At 46.2% G+C, this 22,804-nt stretch overlaps 1 protein-coding gene and 1 non-coding gene across 4 annotated transcripts in view; both read left to right on the plus strand.

The window, feature by feature from the left end:
* Positions 1-714: 714 nt before the first annotated feature.
* Med24 (mediator complex subunit 24) overlaps positions 715-22,804 on the plus strand; it is a 28,459-nt gene continuing 6,369 nt past the window's right edge. Inside the window, exons 1-19 of one of the 3 annotated variants that reach the window (XM_042673705.1) lie at positions 715-754; positions 1,173-1,339; positions 1,429-1,511; positions 12,269-12,307; positions 12,582-12,655; positions 13,002-13,234; positions 15,035-15,146; positions 15,278-15,428; positions 15,922-16,035; positions 16,566-16,613; positions 16,964-17,046; positions 17,311-17,397; positions 18,529-18,634; positions 19,098-19,240; positions 20,818-20,855; positions 21,388-21,470; positions 21,827-22,005; positions 22,131-22,230; positions 22,552-22,727. In XM_042673705.1, coding sequence (XP_042529639.1) covers positions 1,210-1,339; positions 1,429-1,511; positions 12,269-12,307; positions 12,582-12,655; positions 13,002-13,234; positions 15,035-15,146; positions 15,278-15,428; positions 15,922-16,035; positions 16,566-16,613; positions 16,964-17,046; positions 17,311-17,397; positions 18,529-18,634; positions 19,098-19,240; positions 20,818-20,855; positions 21,388-21,470; positions 21,827-22,005; positions 22,131-22,230; positions 22,552-22,727 — 1,979 coding nt within the window. In that variant the 5' untranslated portion in view covers positions 715-754; positions 1,173-1,209. Of the gene's footprint in view, positions 810-1,172; positions 1,340-1,428; positions 1,512-12,268; positions 12,308-12,581; positions 12,656-13,001; positions 13,235-15,034; positions 15,147-15,277; positions 15,429-15,921; positions 16,036-16,565; positions 16,614-16,963; positions 17,047-17,310; positions 17,398-18,528; positions 18,635-19,097; positions 19,241-20,817; positions 20,856-21,387; positions 21,471-21,826; positions 22,006-22,130; positions 22,231-22,551; positions 22,728-22,804 lie in introns of those variants that run through there. The other 2 variants (XM_042673704.1, XM_042673706.1) reach the window with 2 other exon arrangements.
* LOC122103646 lies at positions 21,098-21,201 on the plus strand. The gene has a single exon (XR_006146819.1). It is a non-coding gene; the product is annotated as a small nucleolar RNA SNORD124 (small nucleolar RNA).

The raw sequence follows: 22,804 nt of genomic DNA on the forward strand, positions 1-22,804 counted from the left end.
AAACCAAGATCTTCAGATCTCAGCCTTTTGAGTAGCAAGGATTCCAGAAGTGAGCCAGTAGATCCCAGCTTCTTCGTTGTTGTTGCTGTTATTTTTTAAAATCAAATATTCTATTTCTGATCCAGGAACTCAACTACAATACTGCATTAAATTCAGTCATCATGTTACTCTAGGGAATCGTGGAGAGTTTCTTAGAGTTAAAACCTTGCTTTGATAACTTTAACCTCAGTTTCTTCCCCCTGCATGTAATCAATATGCAGAGTCAGTATATTCTGTGAAAATAGTCAAATGAAGAATGAAGTGATGATATGTTGCATCCAACCGTTCCTTAATGTCACTTTTGGAATGCAAGTGTGGAAATGGGAAGCAGGGTGGCACCAGAGGTTTTGGATACAAAAAAAAAAAAGGCCTGAAAAGAATACCACACCCTTTGCTGTGCCTTTTAACTAGAGGATAAGGGAAAGATATTCAAGAGCTAGTAGACAGTGACGTTGTTGAGTGACACCTAATTTTTTTCCCTAGACCCTGACTGAGCTTTGGTTCCTTGCTAGATCAATCCCTGTCTCAAAAGCTCTCCAGCTCAAATGCGGTTCCAGCCTTAGGAACTACATTTCCCAGAAGACACTATGGCGGAACCTGTCTTTTTTTCTGCATTTTTTAATTGGTAGATGTGTTTTAGCTCCAGCCAATAGAAAGCGAGTTCCTTGATAGGTGCCAAGATGGCGCTGCCGAAGATCTAGAACTTGGTTGTCCGGTAGGCTCAAATTTAAGGAGGTGGTGAATGAAAGGGGAAGAATTGAGAGTTTCAGGTTGGAAGTGTGTGTGTGTTTAGGGGTGTAAATCTGGACTGGGGCGGCAGTGGATGAGGAACGCAGCTAGAATTAAGGGCGCAATTAGGCAGCGGAACTGGGAACTGGCTTAACTCCTTTCTGCCCCCTTCAGTGTTTGTATTAGCGGGTTGGACGCCTCTTGTTCAGTGCCGGACTTGAAGGAAGAATGGCGCTGGAGGAGAGGTCCTGAGAGCATCTCGATGTTGCCTCCCCCCTCCCCCCCCCGTTTTTTCCCATCCAGTTTCTCTGCTTTTGCTTATATCTTCCCGAATCTCCAATCTTGTTCCCCTCCCCACCCCCCAGCCTCATCTCTTCTCTAACTCCATTTCTCCCATCTCAAAGCTGGCAGCCACCAGCCTGGCCTCCTCAGAGTGAAATCATGAAGGTGGTGAACTTGAAACAGGCCATTTTGCAAGCTTGGAAGGAGCGATGGAGCGACTACCAGTGGGCAATCAACATGAAGAAATTCTTTCCCAAAGGAGCCACCTGGGACATTCTCAACCTGGCAGGTCTCCAGTGAAATGGGAAGGAAGGTATGGGACGATAAATGCAGAAAAGTTGTAACCACTCAGCCTTACTTTGTTATTTGCCTTTGCAGAAGCACTACTGGAGCAGGCTATGATTGGACCTTCTCCCAATCCTCTTATCCTTTCTTACCTGAAGTATGCCATTAGTTCCCAGGTAAACTGTGCAACATCAACCTCTCCCCCCCTCATGCCCCCCCCCAAAAAAAAAGTGAGGATTTTGAGCTGGGTGCCAGTGGCTCACATCTGTAATCCTAGCCACTCAAAATCTGAGAATGACATTTCAAAACTAGCTTGAACAGATTCGTATTTCCAAGCAACCAGCAAAAGGTTGAAAGTGGTAGAGCACTTGCTTTGAGTGAAAATGCCAAGCAAAAGTATGAGGCCTTGAGCTCAAACCCCTTTAACAGCAAAAAGAAAAAGGAAAAGGAAAAACAATTTTGCACTAGACAGTTTACAATTTGCATTTGACATGCAATTGTCAGTTTATACCTTCTTCAGATCACTTCTCTGAACTTTAGGGTTGTTTTTTTTTTTGTTGTTGTAAAATATACTACTTCATTTGTTGTGATGAATAGGTTATTCACTTGACTTGCTCTATTGATAAGTATTTACAAATGTTTGTATGTGTCAGGCAGTGCTAAGCCCTGGAGACAGAGCTGCGAACCACAGCTTATTTCATTACTCAAAGAATGTGGTGAATAATGAAGACTTTGGTAACTAGTTGGATGCTGGTGACTCACACCTGGAATCCTATCTATTCAGGAGGCTGAGATCTGAGGATGGAGGTTTAAAGTCTGGATGGGCTGGGAATGTGGCTTAGTGGTAGAGTGCTTGCCTTGCATACATGAAGCCCTCAGTTTGATTCCTCAGTACTACATAAGCAGAAAAAGCTGGAAGTGGTGCTGTGGCTCAAGTGGTGGAGTGCTAACCTTGAAGAAACACCAAGACAGTGCCCACGCCCCGAGTTTAAGCCCCAGGAATGGCAACAATTAAACAAATAAAGTCTGGATAGACAAATACAAGAGACTCTTTTATCTCCAACTAGCGGAAAGCTGAAGGTGGAGGTGTAGCTCAAGTGGTAGGGTGCCACCCTTGAGCAGAAAAGCTAAGTAAGAGCCTCTAAGCAAGAGCACCAGGCCTTGAGATTAAGCCTCAGTATGGACACCAAAAAGAAACCCTTGGTCTACCTCATGTAGTTTTTCATGGTGCAGGGGATTAAGCCCCAGGCCTTGCACATGCCAGGTGATCACCCTACCACTAAGATATACATATACCCATAGCACTCTCTGGCACTTTGAATGGATCTTTTACCCATGCAGGATTTTGAAACATCATAAGATGGTCATTTGGAAACTATCCATCCCTGACATATAGCTATAGTAAATCCATGGTATCTGTGGGCATATGGTTCCAAGAAGATCACCATTGAGGAAAATCCACGAATGCTCAGAATGCAGAATTCAGTGCTTTTAAAGTTACTCAAATTTACTGGTGCTGGTGGCTTATGCTTATCACCCTAGCTATTCAGGAAGCTGAGATCTGAGACTCTCAGTTAATATGTAGTCTTGTCAGACAGATCCACAAGATTGTTATCTCCAAATAACCGGCAAAAAACAAGCAGTAGAGTACTATGAACTAAAATGCTGAACCAGAGCTTGAGAGCCTGAGGTCAATCCCCAGTACTAGCACACACACAAAAAGTGAATTTAGCCTGGCACTGGTGGCTCACACCTGTGATCCTAGCTACTCAGGAGGCTGAGATCTGAGGATTGCAGTTCAAAGCCAGCCCAGGTAGGAAAGTCTGTGAAACTCTTAGCTCCAATAAACCACTCAGAAAACCGGAAGTGGTGGTGTGATTCAAGTGGTAGAGTGCTCGCTTTGAGCTAAAGAGCTGAGGGACAGAAGGCCAGGGTTCAAGCCGCACAACTGACAAAAAAGTGAACTCAAATTTACAACTATATGTACAACAGGTCTGAGATTCATAACTTGGAACTACATGGAGTAGGCTACACTGCTGTGACAAAATGTATTGTCACACACATCACTGCAGTATTAATAGATGTTATTTCAAGTTATTTCAAATTGTGCAGATGGTAGACTCATTTTTCCCATATTACTGTCCAACTTTTGTTAAACATATGCTGTTTTTCAACAAATCTTAAAATTTCCTTTTATTACTAAATTAAGAACTTCTGTGCCCTTTTTGGCTTAGGAGGATTACCATAGCTTTTGTCTTACCTTTTGGGCACCTTTTTTTTTTTTTTTTTTTGTGACAGTACTAGAGCTTGAACCCAAGGCTGGGGCATTGTCCCTGGAGCTTTTTCACTCAAGGCTGATACTCTAGCACTTCATACACAGCTCCACTTTCATCATATATATATATATATATATATATATATATATATATATATAAAATTTTTTTTTTTTTGGTCGGTCATAGGACTTGAACTCTGGGCTTGGGCGCTGTTCCTCAGCTCTTCAGCTTAAGGTGAGCACTCTACCACTTGAGCCACAGTGCCACTTTGGGTTTTCTGAGTGGTTTATTGGAGATAAGAGTCTCACAGACTTTCCTGCCCAGGGTGGCTTTGAACCCCAATCATCAGATCTCAGCCTCCTGAGTAGCTAGGATTACAGGCATGAGCCACGGGTGCCTGGTTAAAATTTTTTTTTTTTTATTTTTTAATTGTATTTTTTTTGTCTTTTCTTTTTTGGTACTGGGGATCGAACCCAGGACGTTGCACTTGCTAGGCAAGCGCTTTGCCACAGAGCTGCATCCCAGCCCCCAACTAAAATTTTTGTTTTTGAAATTTCTTACAATTTTAATAAATTTATTACTGCTGCTGCTGCTACTACTACTACTACTACTACTATATTATTTTTTTTGCTGGTACTGAAGTTTGAACTCAGGACTTTTCCCTTACTTGGCTTACTTGCTTGGCTAGGCTATAATAAGTGAACTCTGTCACCAGCCTGGGTTTTTTTTTTTTGAACCCTGGGCCTGGGCATTGTCTCTCAGCTCTTCAGCTCAAGGCTAGTGGTCTGCCACTTGCGACACAGTGCTACTTCCAGTTTTCTTGTGGTTTATTGGAGATAAGAGTCTATAGACTTTCCTACCTAGGCTGGCTTTGAACTGCGGTCCTCAGATTTCAGCCTCCTGAGTAGCTAGGATTACAGGTGTGAGCAACTGGCATTGGCTATTTATTTTTTTGATCATGCTTGGTTAAAACCCAATGAAGTTTGTGAATTTGGGAATGAAGTGGGCTTACTCTTAATTATTGAATCCACTGCACAACTGTGAGAAAATGAGAATGAAAGGTAAATAATATCTTAGTAGTATTTTAAGAATAGTTTTGGCCAGGCATGGCAGTGCATGCTTAGAATCTCTGCTTCTTGGGAAATAAACATAGGAGGATCACAATCCAAGGGTGGTCCTAGTAAAAGCGTAAAACCTGTGTTTGTGTGTGTGTGTGTGTGTGTGTGTGTGTGTGTGCGAGCACACATGTTTGTGCGCGCATGTATGTGTGCCTGTCAGTCCAGGGCTTAAACTCAGGGCACTGTCCCTGAGCTTCTTTGGCACTTGAGCCACTGCACCACTTCCAGCCTTTTCTGAGTTGTTTATTGGAGATAAGAGTCATGGATTTTCCTGTCGATGATCCTCAGATTTCAGCCTCCTGAGTAGCTAGGATTATAAGCATGAGCCACCAGTGTCCAGCTTAGACCTTTTCTTTTTCTTTTTTGTTGGTCATGGGGCTTGAACTCAGGTCTGGGCCCTGTCCCTGAGCTCTTCAGCTCAAGGTGAGTGCTCTACCACTTGAGCCACAGCACCACTTCTGCTTTTCTGGTGGTTAATTGGAGAAAAGAGTCTCATGGACTTTCCTGCCCAGGCTGGCTTTGAACCACATTCCTTAGATCTCAGCCTCCTGAGTAGTTAGGATTACAGGCATGAGCAACTGGTGCCAGACTTCTGAGCTGGTTTTTGCTCAAGGCTAGTGCTCTACCAGTTGGAGCCATAGTTCCACTTGTCGTCTTTTGGTGGCTAATTGGAATCTCATGGACTTTCCTGCCTGGCTGGCTTTGAACTGTGATCCTCAGATCTCAGCCTCCTTAGTAGCTAGGATTACAGGTATGAGCCACCAGTACCAGCCCCCCCCCCTTTTTTTTTTTGCCAGTCCTGGGGCTTGAACTCAGGGCATAGGCACTATCCCTAGCTTCTTTTGCTCAAGGCTAGAACTCTACCACTTGAGCCATAGCACCACTTCTGGCTTTTTCTGTGTATGTGGTACTGAGGAATTGAACTCAGGGCTTCATGCATGCTAAGCAAACACTCTACCACTAAGACGCATTCCTAGCCTCTTGTCACCTTTTTAACAATAATTTTGTTCTCTACTATGTGGACATTTTTGTGTTGTTGTTATTGTTGTTGTTGGCAGGTGTGGGCTGGGAATGACACTTGGAGTCCCACATTTGTTAATCAAGCACTGCTATCCAGTTGTACTCTTAGCACAGAAATTCTTACTACTTTCATTGTCAGTCTTGCACTTTTTGTTTTCCCTAAATGGCTTTAGTCTTGCTTAAAGAATTCCCTGCTCCAAGGATCTAAATATATTCTCTACTTTCTGCCAACAGAAATTAGACTTTTTGCTGGATGCTGGTAGCTCATGCCTAGAATCCTAACTACCCTGAGGATGAGATTGGGAAGTTTGAAGTTGAAGGCCAGGCCAGGCAGAATTCCCCCCTCCCTCCCGCCCCCCCATCATGGGGCTTGAACTCTGGGCCGGGCACTGTCTGACCCTCAGTTCTTCAGCTCAAGGTGAGTGCTCTACCACTTGAGCCACAGTGCCACTTCTGGTTCTTTAGTGGTTTATTAGAGATAAGAGTATCATGGACTTTCCTGTCCAGGCTGGCTTTGAACCTCGATTCTTAGATCTCAGCTTCTTGAGTAGCTAGGATTACAGTGTGAGCCATCAGCATCTGACCCAGGCAGAAGAGTTTTGAAGAGCCCTTCTCAATGGATAGCTAGGCATGGTGGCACTAGCCTGTCATCCTAGGTAGGAGGGGAAGCCTAAAATAGGTGGATTGTGGTCCATGCCTATGCCCAAGTGAGAAGTGAGAACTTATCTCACCTATAACCAGCAAATAAAAGAGCTGGAGGTCTAGGAATGTGAAGCCCTGAATTCAAATCCCCGTACTTTACTAAAGAAAGGAAAGAGAGAGAAGCCAGGTGCCAGTGGCTCACGTCTGTAATCCTAGCTACTCAGGAGGCTGAGATCTGAGGATCGCGGTTCAAAGACAGCCCTGGCAGAAGAGTCCGTGAGACTCTTATCTCCAATAAATCACTAGAAAACCAGAAGTGGTACTGTGGCTCAAGAGGTAGAGCGCTTGCCTTGAGCTGAAGAGCACAGGGACAGTGCCCAAGCCGAGTTCAAGCCCCACGACTGACCAAAAAAAAAAAAAACAAGAAAGGAAAGAGAGATTAGTTTTCTTTTTAGTTTTATTGAGACAGTGTATTGCTAACTACCTCTGGTGTGCTGGAATTACAGGTATTTACAACCACATCTGTTCTAAGTTTTATTTTTTGTATTTCTGTTTAAACCATTTAGAGTTTATTATGGGAGAGAGGGAGTCGTTTGCTCATTTAATTTTCCAAATAGATAGTGGACTCAACTGTCTTTATTGACAAGCCCGTTCTTTGTCATATCTTACATTCTCTTATGGATAGCACCTGTTTCTTAGTACTTTAGTTATATTTCAGTGCTATGTTTGTTTGGGGTTTTTTTGGTTGTTTGTGGGGCTTGAACTCTGGGCCTGGGTGCTACTGTCCCTCAGCTTATCTTTCTCTTATTTTATGCCAGTACTTTACCAGTTGTTTTGTTGGTCGCACTGGGGATCCAGCCCAGGTCCTTGTACACGCTAGGCAGATGTTCTAGAACCGAGCTATATCACTAGCTCTATTATTTTGATTACATACTCTGCTTTGACATCTGATTAGGCAAGTCTTCCTTTGGTTGTTTTATTTTTCAAAAATTTCTTGGCTGTTTTCAGGCTGTTTGTCACTTTCCAGACAAATTTTGGAGTCAAACTTGTTAAGTGCCTTTAAAAGCCTTAGGATTTTAATAGGGATTTTCTAGACTTTGTAGATTAATTTTGGAAACATGAATTAATTTTAGAACTACTCTAGTAGTAGTTTCAGTTTAAGGGACTTAGAACATAAGGCAGGAGACCATTTTGGCTGACTTTTTTTTTTTTATATTTTGTAAAGGATCAAATAGTAAATATTTTGAATTTTGTAGTCTATAATGTCTCTGATGCCACTATTCATTCCATACATTTTGGAAACAAATATTGATAGTGTGTAAATAAATGGGCAAATCTATATCAATAAAATTCCTGATTGACGCTATTATAGTGATTCAGATAAGAAGTGATATTAGCATAAATTAGAAAGTAACAGCAGACAAAATGATAGATTCAGGGCTGGGAATGTGACTTCAGTGGTAGAGTGCTTGCCTAACATGCGTGAAGCCCTGGGTTCGATTCCTCAGTACCACATAAATAGAAAAAGCTGCAAGTGGTGCTGTGGCTCAAGTGGTAGAGTGCTAGCCTTGACCAAAGAAGCTCAGAGGCAGTGCCCAGGCCCTGAGTTCTAGCCCCAAGATTGGCAAAAGAAGATTCGAAGACAATTTAGGGAGTGATATGGTGAGAGAGGATTTGCTGATTAACTGGATGAGGAAAGTGAAGGGAGGGGTCAAGAAGTTAAGGGTGATAACTGGCTTGTGAGTTCATGAGGAGACAACAGAAGCAGAATAAGACTTGTTAGAGTTAGAATGAGAGTGAGGATGGCATATTTGATTGATTCTGGCATGGTTACATTCAAGGTGCCTTGGAGAGCTGTCTTGAGAGGACAGTCAGTAGGTACATGGGATTTATGTATGTGACAGAGAAAGGTCTAGGTAGGAGCTATTGGTTGGTAGCTGTATGTAAAAACGTATTGGGTGGGGCTGGGAAGGTGGCTCAGTGGTAGAGTGCTTGCCTTGCATGCCTGAGGCCCTGTTCAATTCCTCAGCACCACATAAGCAAAAAGAAAAAAGCCGGAAGTGGCACTGTGGCTCAAGTGGTAGAGCGCTAGCCTTGAGCTGAAGAGCTGAGGGACAGCGCCCAGGCCCAGAATTCAGGCCCCACGACCGGACCCAAAAAACAACAACAACAAAAAAAACCGTATTGGGTTTTTGTTGCTATGACACAATCTCTGAGATAAACAACTTAGAGGAAAAAGATTGATATTGACTTAGGTTTCAGAGATTTTAGTCCATTGTTGGCCAGCTGTATTGTTTCTGGGCAGATAATTCAGAACATCATTGTAGAAGGTTACAGAGGAGGGAAGTTTCTCTCCTTGTGGTGGACAGGAAGCAGAATAAGGCCTGGGACAAGTTATAACCCCCAAGAATATTCTCCAATACTACCATCCAATTTTGAGTTCATCATAATCCATTGATGAAGGCAGAAGTCCAATCACCTCTCAGTGATTGGATCTGCCAGTTTCAACACATGGAAACCATAACAGAAGTCATCAGGCTCCAATAATAGAGAGTGTGGGCAAGAGAAGTGGTCTAAGCCAATTCCTGGAGAAACACTCACATCTGATGAAAATGAACAGGAAGGGACTGGGAAGGTGGCTCAGTGGTACAGTGCTTGCCTTGCATGCATGAGGCCCTGGGTTCAATTCCTCAGCACCACATAAGCAGAAAAAAAAAAGCCGGAAGTGGCACTGTGGCTCAAGTGGTAGAGTGCTAGCCTTGAGCTAAAGAGCTGAGGGACAGCGCCCAGGCCCAGAGTTCAGGCCCCACGCCTGGACCCAAAAAACCCCCCCCAACAACAACAACAACAAAAAAACAAAAAATGAAAATGCACATGAAAAGAATTCCTGATAGAGACCAGTTAGGACAGGACAAAAGTAAGAGTATAATATGGAAGAAAGTGAAAGGAAGAGAGGGTTGAAATTGCAGATACATTTCATGGTATCAGAAGATGCCAAGAAGCCAAGTTAGATCAGTTGAGTTCCAGTGGGTTTAACATGAAGAGTTCGTTGATGACCCCATGAGAAGATTCATAGGGTGGCAAGCACAGAGGTGATTGAAGTGGTTGAAGAGTAAAGGGAATGTGTGAAGATAGAGCCAGTAAATGTATGGAAATGTTAGCTGGGTGCTGGTGGTTCACACCTGTATACTTAGCTACTCCAGAGGCTGAGATGTGAGGATTTCAGCCAGGTAGGAAAGATTCTTTTATCTCCAATTAACCACCAGAGATACTGAAAGTGGCATTGTGGCTCAAAGTGGCAAAGGCTTCCCTTGAGTGAAAGAGCTCAGGGACAGTGCTCAGGCCCTGAGTTCAAGCCTCATGATTGACAAAACAAACAAAACACCCTCAAAACCCACAAAAAACAAAACTCTGGGAAGAGTGGAAGAGCCAGGGTGGTTAATGGAAATGTGAGGTCTGCAGGAAACTCTCTTTAAAACAGAAGAATCTTGAGCTGTATAAACAGTGATGAGAAAGGCAAGAAGGAGAAAGAGCTGAAGAGAATGAGGGAGAAATAAATAGACATGAAAGACCTCTGTGACCTATCAAGTGCTGTGCAAAATTAGTAATTTCTTCTTCCCTGAGTCAAGAGGCTCTTTGACCAGTATTGTGTCTGGAGAGGGCACTTAGGAGTGCTTGGGGTGTTGGATCTGAAGAACAGCAGAGAGAATTAGCAGATGGAGGGTCAGGCCCAGGCTGGCCACTTGTGTAGCTTACCATGCTGCAGGCTGCCAGCCTTGGCGACTACTGGGTAGAGTTATTAAGAGTGGAAGAGGTTAAATCCTGCTGCGAGAAAGGATATATTGGTACACTTAAGAAATATATTCTGAATTTATATAAAAAAAAAAAAATCGGGCTAGGAAGGTGGCTCAGTGGTAGAATGCTTGCCTTGCATGCATGAGGCCCTGGGTTTGATTCCTCAGCACCCCATAAGCAGAAAAAGCTGGAAGTGGCACTGTGGCTCAAGTGGTAGAGTGCTAGCCTTGAGCCGAAGAGCTCAGGGACAGCACCCAGGCCCAGAGCTCAGGCCCTATGACTGACAAAACAAAACAAAACAAAAAATCAGAATCTGAGGACCCATAAATTCATTTAAACTAACAGCATTCCTCAGAACATACAGACCTGGGGGAGTCTCTCCTCAGTGTGGGGTCTGTTTTTAATAGGAACATTCAGCTCCCCCTAGAGGTTGGTATCCAACAAGTTTTAGTTCCCTGCCAAGCTCTTGCTATGGGGACATTGGCTATAAATAAACAAACACTAGCCTGGAACGTTATGGTCATTCTGCCCAGGCAAGCTCCCAATTTTTTGATCACTGTCAGACACTAGCCTTGGCTTCACAGTATGTACTGCTCATGGTGGTTCTGAATACTAATTGTATGTAAGCTCTCTCTGGTTTGCTTCTGTCCATGCAAGAGTTCTAGGTAAAGGTTTCTGAATGGGAGCTGCCCGTTCAAGTGATAGGGAAATTATACATGGAAGGACAATTCATCATAGGTTGGTCATTGGGGCTGAGTCAAGTTTTCTTCTTAAATCTTTGGAGGGTTCTACTACTTAAGCAGAGACATCTCAAGAAGCAGATGATTATTCTGTCATTGTATTCTGAATTTTTATTTTGGTGTGCTTTGCTATTGATTTTGAGAATACCATTGTAACTATTTTCTATAATATGGCTTGTATCTTATTGACACTGTTGTTACTGTTATAGTTGTTTGCAGTGTTGAAAATAGAATCCAGAGCCCTATGAGTGCTAGATAAATGCTTTACCACTGATGTATACCTCTGCCCCCTCTGTAATTGTTTCTTAAAAATATGGGCACTGGTGGCTCACACCTTTAATCCTAGCTACTCAGGAGGCTGAGATGTGAGGATTGTGGTTCAAAGCCAGCCCCGGCAGGAAAGCCCATGAGACTCTGATCTCCAATAAACCACTCAGAAAACTGGAAGTGGCGCCGTGGCTCAAGTGGTAGAGCAGCACTAGCCTTGTGCTGAAGAGCTGAGGGACAGCACCCATGTCCAGAGTTCAAGCCCCATGACCAACAACAACAAAAACAACTTAGCTGGGCACTGGTGGTCACATCTGTTAGCCTAGCTCCAGACTGATATTCTTCCACTTGAGCCACAGCTCCCAATTCCAACTTTTTGCTGGTTAATTGGAGATAGGAATATCATGGATTTGTCTTCCTAGGCTGGCTTTGAACCTCCATCCTCAGATCTCAGCTTCCTGAGGAGCTAGGCTTCTATTTTGTGTGTGTGTGTGTGTGTGTGTGTGTGTGTGTGTGTGTGTGTGTGTGTGTGTGTGTGTGTGTATGCTGGGCCTTAAAATCATGGCCTAGGTGCTCCTTGGGCTTTTTTTTTGGACAGCCCAGGGGCCCTGTCCTTTAGCTCAAAGCTAGCACTCTACCACATGAACCACAACGCCACTTCTGGCTTTCTCTGCTTATGTGGTACTGAAGAATCGAACCCAGGTCCTCATGCATGCAAGGCAAGCACTCCACCACTGAGCTACCTTCCCAGCCCCTATCCTTGAGCTTTTTTTTTTTTTTTTTGCTCAAGGTTTGCATTTCACCACTAGAGCCACAGCTATACTTCCAGCTTTTTATTGGAGATTAGAGTCTCATAGACTTTCCTGCCTGTGGTTTTGAACCACAACGCTCAGATCTCAGCCTCATGAATAGCTAGGATTATAGGTGTGAGCCATGGGCACCTAGCTATCACCTGTCTTTTAATGAATTCACAAAGCTTTTTGAAGGGGCTGAGGTTTCAGAGCTACAGCAACTTGAAGCATCAGTATTCAAGTAGACTGCTTGTCTGAATGCCATCTTTCTTCCTTCCCTCTAGATGGTGTCCTATTCCTCTGTCCTCACAGCTATCAGTAAGGTATGACCACAACCACTCACAGGGAGGGGTCAGGGGCAGGTCCACTTTCTTTACTAATATCATCATGGACAGACAGTCTATGATGCCTCTGGTGTTGCTACTGTTCCTTGGGAGATCTGGGAAGTAGGGACTGGAATTAGGAGTCAGTTTCCATATGGAAAGGATGCAGAGTCTGAAACCTGAGGTTGGAGGAAAGAAAGCATGCACCATTGCTGCCATGCATGAATCCTGGCGGTTACTGGGCATTCTGGAGCCTCTCTACTCTTCTTTGCAGTTTGATGACTTTTCCCGGGACCTGTGTGTCCAGGCTTTGCTGGATATCATGAACATGTTTTGTGACCGACTGAGGTAAGGGCTGGGAGAGGGGGTTAAGAACATTCAAGTATTCTCCCAGTACAAAGAAGCTCCTAGCACCTAGCTGAGACTAGTTCTGGGTTCCTCCATTTCCTCTCCCCACCTGCCTATTCCTATCTTTTCTATTTATTCCCTTAGGACAAAATGCCTCTTCTCTACTTGAAATAGCTCATTTGAAATCCTGTCCGGTAGAAGTTGGCTGGGCTAAGTGTCTTCCCCCAGACTTTGCTAGGTTTCCAAATCTGTTCCCTAGTAGGGGAGTGCCAGAGACTGAGGAACATGGGTGTGGGTCAGATTTCAGCCATTGGAGCAGAGACAGATTTTGTATCCTTTCCCTTAGCTGTCATGGCAAAGCCGAAGAGTGCATTGGGCTGTGCCGAGCCCTTCTCAGCGCCCTCCACTGGCTTCTGCGTTGCACAGCAGCCTCCGCAGAACGGATCCAGGAAGGATTGGAGGCCGGCACTCCAGCCTCTGGGGAGAAGCAGCTTGCCATGTGCCTGCAGTGCCTGGAGAAGACCCTCAGCAGCACCAAGAACCGGGCCCTGCTGCACATTGCCAAGCTAGAGGAGGCCTGTATGTCCCACCCCCCTCTCCCTGTGTGCCCCGCCTGCTGCTGCTTCTGTAGCCGATCCTTTGATTGAGAGGGGAGAGGCAGGATGCCATCCCACTTCTTTCCAGGAGGATCTGAAACCATCCCACTTCCTTTTCTCTCTCCCATAAGCAGTGCATACATCCCAGGGACTTGGGCAGGGTGGCGCCCGAGCCAATCAACCAAAAGGTATTTACTGAGCACTGTCCTATTCCCAGCCCTATGCTAGGTGCTGGGGGTGGGGGGAAAAGGGGGACTACCAGAGAAGCATGTGGCAGGGTCCCTGCCCTCAACAAGCATACACACTAGTGGATAGCAAGAATAGTATATGCCATTTACGTAGAGCAGATTAGATGACAAGGACTAGGGGTATGGCTCAGTGGTAGAGTGCTTGCTTAGCAAGCATGGGGCCCTGAGTTCAATCCCCAGTACTAAAACAAACAAAAAATTAGAAGACAAAACAAGTTCACCGTCTACTCTTGTTTGCCTCAGCATTACTCATCTTCCAGATGACTCTTAAATTCAAGTCTACTATCAGGCCTATGAGCTAGCCACCTCCACTCAAGTTTACATGTTAAGGGGCTGGGAAGGTAGCTCAGTGGTAGAGCGCTTACCTTGCATGCATGAGGCCCTGGGTTCGATTCCTCAGCACCACATAAGCAGAAAAAGCTAGAAGTGACGCTGTGGCTCAAGTGGTAGAGTGCTAGCCTTGATCTGAAGAGCTGAGGGACAGGGCCCAGGCCCAGAGCTCCACAACCTGGAAGGGAGCGGGGAGGGGGAAGTTTAGATGCTAACTATTGGAACCTTCCAGACCCTGACAACAGACAAATCTATGGGAGGGAAATCTTTCAGCAGTGGGGGTCTTTTTTGGGCAGCTCCAGACCACCAGTCTTTCATTGACAAGAACGATAGAGTAGATAACATCCAAGTCTTTATCTTCAGGGCCCAGTTGGAGACCTTGTTAGAAAATTACTCGGTTATTTCTCCATATATGTCTTACTGTCTGGGAGAAGTCCAGAAAGAGATCTACTGTGTCAAAATGGGCTGTGTTGACAGTTTTTTCCCTACCTTGAGCGCTTGATAAATGTTTATTGGCTGAAAAGTGGATGAATACTTAATTTTAATGGATCTTAGGTCTTGTCTTTCTTTCCCACCATGCCACATGGAGATTAATGGGCTAGTTGATGCCATTATTCATCATTTGGCCCACTGGAATTGTAACTAGGATAAGTGACTTCTAATTAAATTTCAAATATGTAATATAGACCATGTGTGTGGGTATTTAGGACAGGGACCAGTTGGACAAGTGGTTAGAGGAGCTGAGACTTGAAGGTGTGTTCCAGAAGAGCGCAGTGAGGGCCAACCCTGAACAGGGAGTGAGTGGTGTTAAGGACCCCAGCTTGCCTAGTGTAGAAGTGGTTGCTGCAAGTCTGGCTTTTTGGATTGACCCGATTCTGACTTATGACCAATGTCCCTGATCTGGCCACTGGAGGAGGCTCCAGCCTCCTCTCTCCCTCTAGCTTCTCCATTGGCTGCTAAAGTGAGTTCATGTGATTCCTGGAAGTCAGGCTGTTGAGAACGATTTTACAGAGTTTGGTCCTTGGTGCTTGCACCTCTTCTAGAAACAGTGCATGTTGCCCTCAGGGCTCTGGCTTCCACATCATCAGGGGAAACCTCTGTGCGGTTTCATGAGCCCAAGTGGTACCACAGCCAGTGAGTCTGGGGCCAGACTTTACCTCTCCACTGTTTCCCATCTTATCTCTGCCTTTCCTTTTCTCTGCCAGCCTCCTGGACTGCCATAGAGCATTCTCTTTTGAAGCTTGGGGAGATCTTGACCAGTCTGAACAACCCCCAGCTCCGAAGCCAGGCTGAGAAATGTGGCACGCTCATTAGGAGGTACCAGCCTTCCAGGGGGAGGTGATAAAGGGAGAGATAGAAAGTACCCCTGGGCATTGTGGGAAGATCTGGTCCTCCTTTCCACTCTCACCATCACTCTTCAACACTGTCTCATATATCTGTCCCCTCAGCATCCCCACCATGCTGTCTGTTCATTCAGAGAAGCTGCACAAGACCGGCTTCCCTACTGTCCATGCGCTGATCTTGCTCGAGGGCACCATGAACCTGACTGGCGAGACCCAGCCCCTGGTGGAGCAGCTGATGATGGTGAAACGCATGCAGGTGGGAGGAGCCGAGGGCTCCCCTTTCCCAAGATGGGCCAATCGTTTGAGGGCCCACGAGAGGGTCATTTCTGTATTTCTTGGGAAGAGTAGATTTTCTTTCTTTTTTTTTTTTCTTGTCAGTCATGGGGCTTGAACTCTGGGCCTGGGCGCTCTCCCTCAGCTCTTCAGCTCAAGGCTAGCACTCTACCACTTGAGCCACAGTGCCACTTCTGGTTTTCTGGTGGTTAATTGGATGTAAGAGTCTCCTGCCCAGGCTGGCTTTGAACCTCGATCATCAGATCTCAGCCTTCTGAGAAGCTAGGATTGTAGGCGTGAGCCACCAGAGCCCGGCATGGTTTTCTCTTTATCCCCAGACTGTAGATGCCAGTTGTGCACAGTTCTTTTGATTCTCAATCCTGGATCTGGGACATGGTTGGGCTGTGCAGTGCCTTTGTTTGGTCCCAGGAGCCTCAGGATCACCCTCTCATACCTCACCTCCACACTTCCCATAGCATATCCCTACCCCACTATTCGTGCTGGAGATCTGGAAAGCTTGCTTCGTGGGGCTCATTGAGTCTCCTGAGGGGACACAGGAGTTGAAGTGGACGGCTTTCACCTACCTCAAGGTACTTGTGGACATTGGGGCAACAGAGAGCTGGTGTAGGGACAGTTCTCAGGAAATTGGTAAACTGTTGGATGTTTCCCTTGTATGTTCCCCTGCTGGCCTTAGGCCCTGCCTGTTGAATCTCTGGCACAAGTTCCAGGCATTTTCTCTGAATCTGTGTGTAGCCATTTTGTGGGGCTCACCCTGTTCTTCTTCTTACAAGGTGCTGCTCAGCTCATTGTTAGCCATATTGATACAGGACAGCTTGGGAGCTGGGGAAAATGGCCCCCGTCCCCTTGAACTGGGCTTCTGCTTTGCTTATGGCTTTCCCTTGTTGAATCAGTAGAAGTGAGAGGTCCTTGTGTCCTGTAGGCCAAGAGGCATGGGCGGTTGGGTGGCTGTGGGATTTCTGATTGGGCTATAAAAGTACCTTCACTGCCAGGACCAAAGTATTCTGTCTCTGTGCCCTGAGCTAGGAACCTGGGCCCTTTAATAGTGAGTATAAAAGGAAAGACATTGATTTTCCTATTTTTTCCTCCTACCATCCTGTAGATTCCACAGGTTTTGGTGAAGTTAAAGAAATACTCTCACGGAGACAAGGTGAGTTAGAGAAATGAGAATGAGGGGTTTGGGGAATACATAGGGATATTTCTGGGCGCTAGTATATTCCTGTACTCTGGAGAAAGCGGAAATGTGCATATGGCTAAACACCTGTGCATCCCTGTCTATCTGCCCATGCTCTAAGCTGATCCCTCCAGCAGACAAGGCTACCTATGATGATCAGGCAGGATAACCATATGGGGGGACAGGGAGACCCCTAGTACCTGGGCTACTGGTGAGCACAACCGATGTCAGGTTCTCAACCCAGAAGTGTGTCCTTGTGCACCTGCACCACAGGCTGCACGAGGCCCAGGGACCTAAACCCAGGTGGAGGCTTCTGACTCTTTCAGGACTTCACTGAGGATGTCAACTGTGCTTTTGAGTTCCTGCTGAAGCTCACCCCTCTGTTGGACAAGGCTGACCAGCGCTGCAAGTATGAACTCTTCTGCTCCCCAGTACTCTTCTGGAAGGTGTTCTGAGCCCTTCCTGTGCTCCCCACTCCAGCTGAGTTGCAGGAGACTGCCTACTTGTGGCTGCCCTTGGCATGGGTTGGAGGCACAGGCTCATAGTTGTCATTGCTCAGTCTCCCAGACTTCCTATGGGTCCTCCAGTTGTCTTAATCCCAGAGGAGGGAGGAGAGTGGACAGGACCCCATTGCTCCTATTCCTCACACCCTCAGTCCTTGTTTTCTTCACAGCTGTGACTGCACAAACTTCCTCCTCCAAGAGTGTAACAAGCAGGGGCTTTTGTCTGAAGCCAATTTTGCCAACCTTGTAGCCAAGCGGTAAGTGTGAGGCCACTTGGGCTGCCTCAGGGGCCTCTTGCTTCCCGATCTCATGCCAACTGCTAAAGCACAGTTGACATCAACGTCATCAGTGGCTAACTCACTCTTCTTTGTGATCAAAGCATAATGTCTTAGATCTTCCTTTAATCGTGTGTGGGGGGGGGGGAGAAGATTATTAGATCTTTTTTTTTTTTATTGTGAAAATACTGTACAGAGGGGTTACAATTACATGGCCAAGATAATGAGTACATTTCTTATCAAGCATTGTAGCCTCCTCCTTTCTTTCCCCTTCCCATTCCCTCCCCCCTTCCCGCCCTCCCACCCCCACCAATTCCTCCCCGCCCCAGATTATTAGATCTTAAACTCTGGGATTTGTACTCTCACTTGGTTTTTTTGAACGATGCCTTCAGTCTGGCAGGTTAAGTGGAGACAAGAGTCTCTTGGATTTTTCTCTTTGGGCTGACTTTGAACCTTGATTCTCAGATCTCAGCCTTCTGAATAGCTAGCTAGGTTTATAGGTGTGAGTCACTGGCACCTAGCTGAGATAAACTTTTTTAAATAGATGCAATGATTAAGGATAGATTGAAATGATTACAATATTGAATATCCTTTTCCTTTGTAAACTTCACCCCAGCCTTAAAGTTTTGGATTTTGTCATTGTTGTATTAAGTGCTGAGGTTCAAACCTAGGGCCTCATGCATACCAGGCAAGTGCTATACCACTGAGCTATACCCCAATCCCCCAAAGGTTCCTACAAGCTATCTCTCTCTTTTTTTTTTTTTTTTGGCTGGTTCTGGAGCTTGAACTCAGGGCTGGGTGCTGTCCCTGAGCCTCTTTGTGCTCAAGGCTAGTGCTCTACCATTTGTGCCATAGCCCCACTTCTGGCTTTTAATAGTTTATTGGAGATAAGAGGCTCATGGGGACTTCTCTGCCTGGGTTGGCTTCCAACCATGATCCTCAGATCTCAGCCTCCTAAGTAGCTAGAATTACAGGTGTGGGCTTTGGCATCCAGCTCCTATGTGCTTTCCACTCTCCTCTGTGCTGTTTTCTTTTTTCCACAGTTGTACTACAGTGTATAAAAGATGTTTTTGTTCCTATTTCCTTCTCTTGACCAACTGGTCATGGCCATAGTGCAGCAGACCGGGATCCAGAACTGAAATCATCAGAAAATGCCAACATCCAGCCCAATCCTGGGCTGATCCTCCGGGCAGAGCCCACCGTCACAAACATCCTCAAGGTGAGCCATCGGGGACTTCCTTTTCTTTCTGCTAGCTCTCCTTTACTTCAGAATAGACAGACAGGACCACAGACCTCTTTTGTTTAGCTTTTGTATATAGCTGCTTTGGGAATAGAGAAAGCGGGAAGGCAAAGACAGCTAGCACTGAAGGCTGACACTGGCCAGACTTCACCTGTGTCCCAGGCACTGTGGTAGATGCCGTCACAGAGACCAGCGCGTGAGGACCTGGTGGCGAAGCTCCCAGCTGGGTTCTCTCCCATCCCTACCACCATTGCACCAGCGTAGTTGAGTGGGATGGGCCACAGAGCAAGGACAGATTTTAGGAACATTTTTTCAGATTGGAGACAAATTGCAGGGTGTGCAAATTGCAGTTGGTGCAGCTGTGCGGAGAGAAAGTGTGGCCAGGCCATGTCTCCGGAGTCTTCAGTGTTCTTCAAGCCTTGATTTTCTATCCTGTCTCCAGACGATGGATGCAGATCACTCCAAGTCCCCGGAGGGACTGCTGGGGGTCCTGGGACACATGCTGTCGGGGAAGAGCCTGGACTTACTGCTGGCTGCCGCCGCCGCCACTGGAAAGCTTAAATCCTTTGCCCGGAAATTCATCAAGTGAGAAAAGCTGAGCCCCTGTCTCAGAATGGAGGTCATGTCTGAAGGGAGGAGACAGCAGAGTGGGAGTGAGGCATCTGGGTCTGGCTTTCCCTGGAGTTTCATAGGCCAAGGCTTACTGAGCATTGTAATTAGACACCTTGGCCGAAGGGCTGGTTCCCTTTCCTCTTCCCTCTTCAGTGAAGGCTGATCAGGTGAGAGGCATTGAGCAGTCAGCATAGAGAAATTCTGTTTGCCCTATTAACAAGGGGCTCTGTGTTGGACTTGGTGGTACATGCCTATAATCCCAGCACTCATGAGCAGAAGCAGGAGGATTTTGAGTTCAAGGCTAGCCTGGACTATATAGTGAGATCCTGTCCAAAATTTTTCCCCTCCAAAAAAAGTGAGCTCTCAAATTCTGTTACCTTTTGGGTTGCTTGGTTATTTGGCACTATGGAACATTGTTCCAGGGGCTGGAAATATGGCTTAGTGGCTTAGTGCCTAGCATGCATGAGGCCCTGGGTTCGATTCCTTAGTACCACATAAACAGAAAAAGCTGGAAGGGGTGCTGTGGCTCAAGTGATAGAATGCTAGTCTTGAGCTGAAGAGCTGAGGGACAGCGCCCAGACCCAGAGTTCATTCCCCACGACCAACCAAAAAAAAAAAAAAGCTGAGGGAGGGCTGGGAACGTAGCTTAGTAGTGGAGTGCTTCCCTAGCATGCATGAAGCCCTGGGTTTGATTCCTTAGTACCACATAAACAGAAAAGGCCAAAGGGGCGCTGTGGCTAGCCTTGAGCACAGAGAGGCTCAGGAACAAAGAGCCTAGGCCCTGAGTTCAAGCCCCAGGACTGGCAAAAAAACAAAACAAAACAAAGAACATTGTTCCATTCAGTGAGCCATTCTATAGGTCTCCCAAATCTCTTTTGATTATAGGCTTAGTCCTATAATCCTTACTACTCAGGAGGCTAAGAGTGGAAGAATCACTGTTCAAGGCCAGCCCAGGCAGAAATGTTCCAAAAATAACCGATGAAAATAGGGCTGGAAGTGTGGATCAAGTGGTGGTAGAGTAAGGGTGTTGATTTCAAATCTCAGTAACATCAAAAGTAAAAAATAAAACAATAATAATTTTATTTTGAGAAAGAATCTGGTTCTGTAATTCAAGTTGGCTTCAAACTTGAGATCCTCCTACCTCAGCCTTGTGAGTGATGGGATTGTAGGTGTAAACTACCATGCCCAAGAGAAAGGGTTTTCTTTCTTTCTTTTTTTTTCTGTGCACTGGAGCTTGTAACCTGGGACCTCACTCTAACTTGCACATAGCTAGCCCTCTACCACCTGAGCCATGCTTGGAAACGATGTCCCACAGACTTTTCTGCCTGACTTACCTTTTTGAACTGCAGTCCTCTTAAGTCTCAGCCTCCTGAGAGTGCAGGTGTGAGCCCTCAGGATCTAGTTTTCTAGCAGAAATCTTTTAATAGTGGAACTCATTCTTTTTTATTTCTCCTGTATTGATAGTGTTTAAAAGTAACCTGTAATTCAGGCTGTGAATACCCCTGTGTGCTTGCCCTGGTTGATACTTCCTGTCTCCATTTCTTCCATAGTCTGAATGAGTTCACTACCCATGGCAGTGGAGAGAGCAGTAAGTCCTTCTGAGCTCCGCCAGGCCCCGCTGGCACTGAGAACGGTGGGGGGAGGGGCTGCTTTGGCTCATTCTGGGAGTCTGATTTCTCCCTCTGAGTCATGACTAATTGAAGTTTTTGGGGAGCCTTGAGGGAAGTTAATGCTGGGAAAGGGGTTCTTCTGAAGCTATCTTGGTCTTCCTTCTACCTTCATCCTAATTTAATATTCGTTTGTATATTGGAGGAAGGTTCTAGAAAGCTTGGACTCTAAGGAAGGGATGATGTTCTAATTAAGACTCAAGAAAAGGATTCTGAGCCTCAGAGCTTTGAAGGATCCAGTTGATCCCTGACCTTCCTTACAACAAATTCTAGACTGGGTTGTAGCTCAGTGGAAGAGTACTTGCCTCAGAGTACTTGCCTAGGCAGAAGGCTTTGGGTTCAGTCCTCAGCACTATAAAGACAAAACAAAATCCTGACCTCCTTCTTGACCCAGACAGGGCCTCTGAACCCTTGCCCTGGGCTGAAGGGTTGGCCTTCTTACTCTTCCCACAGCCAAAACAGCCTCAGTTCGTGCCTTACTCTTTGACATCTCCTTCCTCATGCTGTGCCACGTGGCCCAGACCTATGGCTCAGAGGTGAGTGAGAAGAGAGCAGGTAGGATTACAGGGTGCCAAGTGATGGGAAAAAGAGTTAGAAAATAACCAGTAACTCGTCCATATCACTCCTTGTCCCCATTGTCCGCTCCCTTGTCCAACACTAGTGGGCTCTGCTGGTCTCTGAAACCAGGAACCCATCCTTCAATGTCACATTCACAATGACCACTAGGTGGCAGCATAGCCCCCAGTCTGCTGTCCTTAGACTAATTTGTCCCCAGTTTTTCAAGCTGGGAAGGGAATAGTAATGGGACAGGAAACTGAGGCACAGCCACAGGTCCAAGCTCTGGCAGGTATCACACCTTTCCCACTTAGCTTTTCCTTTCCCTCTCACCCAGGTGATTTTGTCTGAGTCAAGCACCGGAGCCGAGGTGCCTTTCTTTGAGACCTGGATGCAGACCTGCATGCCTGAGGAAGGCAAGATCCTGAACCCTGACCACCCTTGTTTCCGGCCTGACTCCACTAAAGTAGAGTCCTTGGTCGCCCTGCTCAACAACTCCTCCGAGATGAAGCTGGTGTTAGTGACTTGGGTACCTGCTCAAGGGTAGTGGTAGGGGTAGGGCCAAGACCCTCTCACTTCCACAAGCCTACTCTGTGCTCCGCTTTGGTGATTTTTCTCCTGCCCACACCCCACTTTTGTAGGCAAATGAAGTGGCATGAAGCCTGTCTCAGCATTTCAGCAGCCATCTTGGAAATCCTCAATGCCTGGGAGAATGGTGTTCTGGCCTTTGAGTCTATCCAGGTAGTCCTCCTTTCTACCCCCTCTTGCTAAGACACAAAGCCAGTCACCAATAGCTTGTTATATTTAATAAATATACATATTTAATAAGAACAAGAAGGCCCTTAATTCAGATCTCATGCCTTGAAATGAATGTTCTCTGGAATCATAGCTTTAGCCACTCCTTCCCACCCAGGTAGCTCTGGGAACATCAAACTTGTGGTGCAGAGAGGTGTGGGGTGTGACCCAGGACTCCTACCTCCTCCTCTGCTGCTCCCAGAGGCCAAGAAAGCAATGGCCAAGGAGGGGGGAGAGTAACTCCAGCTACCCTGTTCCCCTCCACAGAAAATCACCGATAATATCAAGGGAAAGGTATGCAGTCTGGCTGTGTGTGCCGTGGCTTGGCTTGTGGCCCACGTCCGGATGCTGGGGCTGGATGAGCGTGAGAAGTCACTTCAGATGATCCGCCAGCTGGCAGGGCCACTGTACAGTGAGAACACCCTGCAGTTCTACAAGGAGAGGTCAGTGACCCAGCCCACCCTCCGCAAACCCTGCAGGCGTGGCGGGAGGAGTCAGCACTTGTGGAAACCAACAGCCG

Source organism: Dipodomys spectabilis, unplaced genomic scaffold, assembly GCF_019054845.1.
Source record: "Dipodomys spectabilis isolate Male_0828 unplaced genomic scaffold, ASM1905484v1 ptg000018l, whole genome shotgun sequence".
In the NCBI taxonomy this organism is placed as follows: Eukaryota; Metazoa; Chordata; class Mammalia; order Rodentia; family Heteromyidae; genus Dipodomys; species Dipodomys spectabilis.